Source organism: Acanthopagrus latus, chromosome 7, assembly GCF_904848185.1.
Source record: "Acanthopagrus latus isolate v.2019 chromosome 7, fAcaLat1.1, whole genome shotgun sequence".
Taxonomy (NCBI): domain Eukaryota; kingdom Metazoa; phylum Chordata; class Actinopteri; order Spariformes; family Sparidae; genus Acanthopagrus; species Acanthopagrus latus.
In genome coordinates this window covers 25,971,237-25,977,236 of record NC_051045.1, presented here as the reverse complement: position 1 = coordinate 25,977,236, position 6,000 = coordinate 25,971,237, and the positions used below count along the sequence as shown (strand labels likewise).

General features: G+C 38.9%; 1 protein-coding gene across 7 annotated transcripts in view; it reads right to left on the bottom strand.

Moving 5' to 3' along the window:
- Positions 1-723: 723 nt before the first annotated feature.
- Positions 724-6,000, bottom strand: part of LOC119023507 (glutathione synthetase-like) — a 28,421-nt gene continuing 23,144 nt past the window's right edge. For 6 of the 7 annotated variants that reach the window (XM_037105502.1, XM_037105500.1, XM_037105501.1 and 3 more), the window contains 2 exons: positions 4,154-4,343; positions 724-2,074 (listed from right to left, as the gene is read on the bottom strand). In XM_037105502.1, coding sequence (XP_036961397.1) covers positions 1,951-2,074; positions 4,154-4,343 — 314 coding nt within the window. In that variant the 3' untranslated portion in view covers positions 724-1,950. The remainder of the gene's footprint in view (positions 2,075-4,153; positions 4,344-6,000) is intronic. The other variant, XM_037105499.1, reaches the window with a different exon arrangement.

Below are 6,000 nucleotides of genomic sequence, written 5' to 3'. Positions count from 1 at the left end.
CAGCACAAACGCCTACAAAAAGATCATGAGGAGCAGCGTGTATATATGTTCAGCCAGGAGAATTTCACAGCTGAGCTTCAGCCAGAGAGAGAAAAGAAGAGGCTTCTCCAATAGAACTAGAGAAGACGCGTGTGTCATACCATGACATCAGCCAAACAGAATTGCTCCTTGACATCGGCTGAAGTCCCTGAGGAGGCGCTGTGTAAGTCCAAAGCTAATACACTGGCCCCAGAACTCCTGGAGGAGGCCCAAGTCCCTGAAGAGAATCTCTTAAAAACATCAGTAGTGATACCTTCCATCTAGGAAAAAAACCTGTCACTTTCTGGGACTGAGAGAATCAAAGTGGAAGGAGAAGGCTTCAAACAGCAAGAAGAAAAAAATGTGAGAACAACAATCACATTTGGAAATCAAATTCAATCACATTTCTGCCTTAATATCTGTATTTTGTAGGATGTAGTATTTGTACAGTCAGTTTTGAAAGGACCTAATATGAAATGTTTTTGCACATGCTCGACAGGTTTTTCAATATCCTGCCCAACGGTGACATTAAATTAATTCACTTATAAAAACACATATGGGCAACAAGCTCGAAGAGTTTGTATTTTTTTTAACCTGTTACCTTCTTTTTATTTTCATTCATACAGCCTATGAGAATAATACCACTGTGCTTGATGCGTTTGTGGGCAGGTGATTAAATAAGCAGAGATTTAACATACACAGATATACAGACAAGAAGTTTATTTTTCAACATGTGGAGCAGTACTTTTTTGGTACAAAGAGCCTGACATTTGGTTCTCAATTCTCCGTCATCACATCTTAAATATTTCAGTAAATATGTGTCTATGTTGCACAATCACAGTGTTGACCCTAGAATGCATCATGGGAGGTAAAGATGACTCTGTGGTGATTTTTTGGCAAATGACATACAGTTCAACAACCTACAGTTTTGCATGTGAGTATCCCTGATGTGATGGCTCTTTTCACTGCAAATACTATTCTCACTTGCTAGTTCTGATGGTTCAGCTTTGCTATTCATTTGTTGTCTTTTAACATAAAACATGTTTCATCTTAATCTAACTACAATGGACATAATGACAGTAAGAAGTAAAATGATTGCAAATGATGGGGGGCAATTTTTAGCCACTGATTCTGTTAAAGCATTCCAGGGTTAAGAAATCATAGCAGCATTTCATAGTGTCTGTATGTATAAGATAAATAGTTTGTCAGTTGCTTGTCTTGTCTTTCTGTTCTAAACTTTAAGAAATCAAGAGATTACACCTGTTATTCAAGTTCAACTTAGATTCTACTTTTTGCTACAATTATGAGGACTTTTTGCCAACAGTTCATAACTGTAGATCAACCCGCTATCCAAAAGTTCTACAAACTACGTACTTATTCCAATCAGTATTACAGTACACTGTGTTGAGTTCTGTTTGGGTGTTGCAACGACATTGACATAGATGACAAGATGTTTAGAATATTCCTACATTAGTAACAGTCACTCAAAGTCTCTTCACATCATTTGGGAATGTTGTAGTCACATAAGTGAACCACAAGATGGCAGCTCAGCACCAACACCATGTGTCCAATGTCGGGCTGCTTTCCAGTGCAAACTGAAAACAAACACGTCATGTCAGAAATGATCCAGGAAAGAATTGACTGTGTCTGAAATAAAGTGACAGGGAGACTTTCAATCTAAATATTAAAAGACATGAATTAATAAATCAGAGATAATGGCCTCACAGTTTGCATTAAATAAAGAACTGGTCTTTCATTGGAAGAAAGCAAAACAGCCAGCACTGATTCAAGATAAGGGCATTTAAACGTGATATGTTATTTTGTAAAATTATGTATACCAATCCGCTTATGGCTTTTAGTGGTTAAACTTGGTGCTTCAGTGTTTGTTTGAGAGGAGCACCCCACTTGAAACCATTTGCAACCCTGATTGACTCAGAGGAGGAGAGGACTGTCCATTACAGACACTCCACTTGCGAGGCCTCCTTCTGATATTTCTGAACTCTTGGTCCTCATCACATGGCCCACACACTCGTTCATCACTGTGTCTTTACCTTGCCTGAAAGAAAATGAAGAGAAATTACAGATAAGAGAAGCAAAAGCTAAATTAACTCAAACACGTCATGCTACAGCCTTTTTTGCTTTGTAAGATTATCATTTTCCACAACTAATCTACAACAAAATGACGTCTGATATTACATAATTTAGTCCAATTTAAATGACCAATGTGCAGGATTTGATGGCATTTAACAGAGAGGTTCATAGTTTATCCCCTAAAAAACTCAATAAAGCTCAATGGGTGTCAGGCGTTTGAACACAAAATGATCTAAACGACCCAAAAGTTGATATCACCCACCTGTAAACAAGTACATGATGCAGCTCCCGTCACTGTTAATGTTACCTGGATTATAAAGATTTTATGCAAAGTAGTTCTGAGTGTGTTGATTCCTCGCCTCTTTACATGCAGGAACATCTCTTAAGATTCTCTCAAACACTTGTTAGTAATATTGATTTTAGATCGTAAAATCCTTAAATTCCTTAAATTGTGTCATCAGAAAAAAAACTGTTGGACTGTCTGCCCACACAGTTTTCCATGGGGTGTTGAACCTCACACCATCCTTGCTTGTGCACGTCCGAGCCTCTCGTGGGTGCTCCTACCATACCATCATGATACTATCACCTGTTATCAATGAACCTGTTCACCTGTGGAATGTTCCAAACAGGTGTTTTGGGGGCATTCCACTGACAGGTGAAGGGAATAAGAATGCCCGACGAGGTGTCCATAATCAGGAATTAATGGCCTCCGCGAAGTCCATTAATTCCTGATTATGGACATGTCGAAGGGCATTATCCCGCTTATACCACGGTCACTTGCCAAAGAAAATAAATTCAGACCTTTAATTTATATTTTCATGCGTTTTACAATCAAAATATAAAGTTTTTCATAAGCTATAACTTAGATTCCCTAGTAACGCCTGAGGGTTTGACTAATACGGGGAACAATCATTACCCTCTCGTAAGGTTCTTAAGCAACGGAAACGTTGTTCACTCCTCCAGTAAATAGGATGGACCTTAGATACGACTTGGCAATGGGAGATATTCTAGTCCGCTCAGCGATGAGCCAGAAAGCTAACGCTATGCTAGCAAGATTCAAAGTCAATAACATTGCGTACGGTTGACAAACAGTAAATATAATTTGACAGTATGTTTAACAACAAGACTAGCTAGCCCACCAGTCATGTCATTGTCCCCAAATCAATATCAAGATTTTCACAACCAAAATCAGCCGTGTGTGTGTTACTGTGGCCGCAGCCTGAAGTAGAGAGTTGGAGGGGAAGTGTACTTTCTGCAGCTTGTGTGTTACAGTCGCCATCCTGTGGTGTTCAGAGGATAAGGCACTGAACTGGACTGACGGACTGCACTCAGTGTTGGAAAAAAAATATTCAGATTTTTGTTTCATGTGGATGGGCCAGGTCATTTTTTGCAAGTCCAAGTCAAGTCTCTTATGGTTGTAAAGAGCATTCTAACATCTGCTGCGTGTCCTCTGGTCTGCTTAGCACACTGCATAGTAATAGCTTAGGAATGAATAATCCACTGTAATATCATCAGTCCTTTTTCTACTAGCATAGCGTATTATCAGCACGTATTAGTTGTTTGGTATATGATCATTGAAACAGGCTGCTGCAATGTAATAAGAAAAACAAAAAACCAACACTTTCTGTTAAAATGAATGACTGTATTTTGCTTTGCAATATAAATACACTGCTACAGTAGCTAAAAGCAAAACACTATTGCTACCAAATTATTTGAAATATACTGCAAGTCCATAAAATGGTGGTATTGAAATATGAACAGTTTTGTTCAAAAAAGAAATATCTACCATTTGTGAAAATTGTCTCCTTTCTTTGAGTGACAAAAATGACTCCCAGATGAAAATAAAACTCATGATGAAATACCGTTGGAGTTATTGGCTTTCTTAAGTTCTTTTCTTACTTAAAAGAACCTTTATTGTGGATACAAATTCCTGTGTTGTCTAACAGTAAGAATAAGCAGTTAAAGTGTTCAAGATGAAATTCATAATCTAGTCCTGGAAGTACAAAACCTTGAAGATGCAGTGAATGAAAATGTGATGACATACCTGACATACACTCCATACATTCCAAGTTCACTATCACAGTTTTTGATTTGGAGCGGAAAGTCTCGTCTCAGCATGAAGTTCTGTACAGGAGCGGGTTGGATTTTATCCATCAGAATGTAGGCCGTCCTCTCTGTGCTCTCCTTCACTCGCTGCAGGACCTGGCAGATGTCTGATCCATAGATGTTGTTACCTGGAGAAACAATGATGCAATGAAGTGTGAGAAAACCTTCAAGATCTGAACTTGAAATTGGACTTGTCCAGTCTGAGATTTGACTTGTTTGAAGGACCTATTTGTAATTTCCACCCACCTACTTTAAATGAATAGGAGGCAATATTTCCCCACATCTCAATGTTTAGTTCGAACCCTTTTTGTTATATATTTTATATATTTTAATTGTTTTGTTTTGTTTTTTCAAATTCATTGTTGCAAGTTTTTAAAATCATAGGGACTGAAATAATTACTAGTATGGATGTATGTAGTAGTATGGATGTACAGTGTCATAGCTAGAGTTGGACACACGTGATTGACCTTGTATTGTCCACAAAAATGCATAAAGATGTCACATAACAGTCTCAGGCCCATCAGTCCCCTTTAATATTATGAAGCATAATCCAATATCAAGAAGTCAAATATTTTAAAATGAGCAAGGCACTGATTTTTATTGACCCCACATCCAACTATACTCAACTATAGATACCAGCCATGTAAATCTGCCATATGTTTTTCATCCAGATCCATGTATTATTGTTAATGTGCTCCTTCGTGTTAGATCTTTCTCTGAATATCCAATAAATTAAAATTTTGGCTCCTTGCCTTTATATGGATCAGCACCAAAAGTTAATGGGTTCAAATTAGAAATTTTGTTTAAGACTGCTGACCAACCTACCAACCAACTAAGCCACAGACACAATTGAAAACATTACTTCATTGGGGAAGGAAAAAAAGCTCCGTCACTGTGATTGTGTTTCTTGAGAAACGGACAATAGCCCATTTCCCTCAGACACTCTGCATTATCTGCGCAGTGATGGGTCGCAAATTCCCTGAATTTGTTTGTTCACACAGAACTAAGCAGCTCTGGCATTAAGTCGCACCAGTGTGTCAATTATTACAGCAAGCCAGTGCTGCAGATCCAAAAGCGGCGTGACAGTAAATGCCATGATGTTGATGTCTGTGTGTTTTTTTCAACATGTTTCCCCTGGTGCCCTCCTGTTAATCTTAACATGTACCGGCTGACTGTTTATAATCATATGGACGCTGTTACAATGTGTTGTGACTGAGATCCCGACCCAACATGTACCCTGGAAAGTAACAAAGTTACATTTTCTGCTCTAAATTACATAATCTCATAATCGCCATCAGTAAACAGGATGCTATCTGACTCTCTCACTCAGGGAAGGATGCTGTTTTCTGGGGGGAAGTTCGCTGAAGTCTCTGTGATTTTTTTTGCCGGGGACAGACGCTGTGGGTGATGAAGAGTCAGTAGGACAGAACGGGTGACAAACGTTTCCACGCGTAACTGCAGTATTTTATTTCCTCATATAAGTTGCCAAAGACACTACCAGTTACCATGTTACTGTTGTTTGGTCATGTAATGTTCCTTTGTGGGTCATTTCTCTTTTATTTGATGAGTGAAGGATCTGTTTAGCTGTCAGACTGTGAACACCATCAGATCGACACATCCCAACTCCGTGCCTCCAGCGTATCCATTCATATTCACCAGCTCACCTCTTCTGAGGCTCTGATACTACCTCCTGAGGCACATCAGAGCCACAGTGAAATTTCCCCCATTGCCACATCTGAAACTTTCACACACCACGCTGCACATTTCAAACTCTCATGGTTTGAG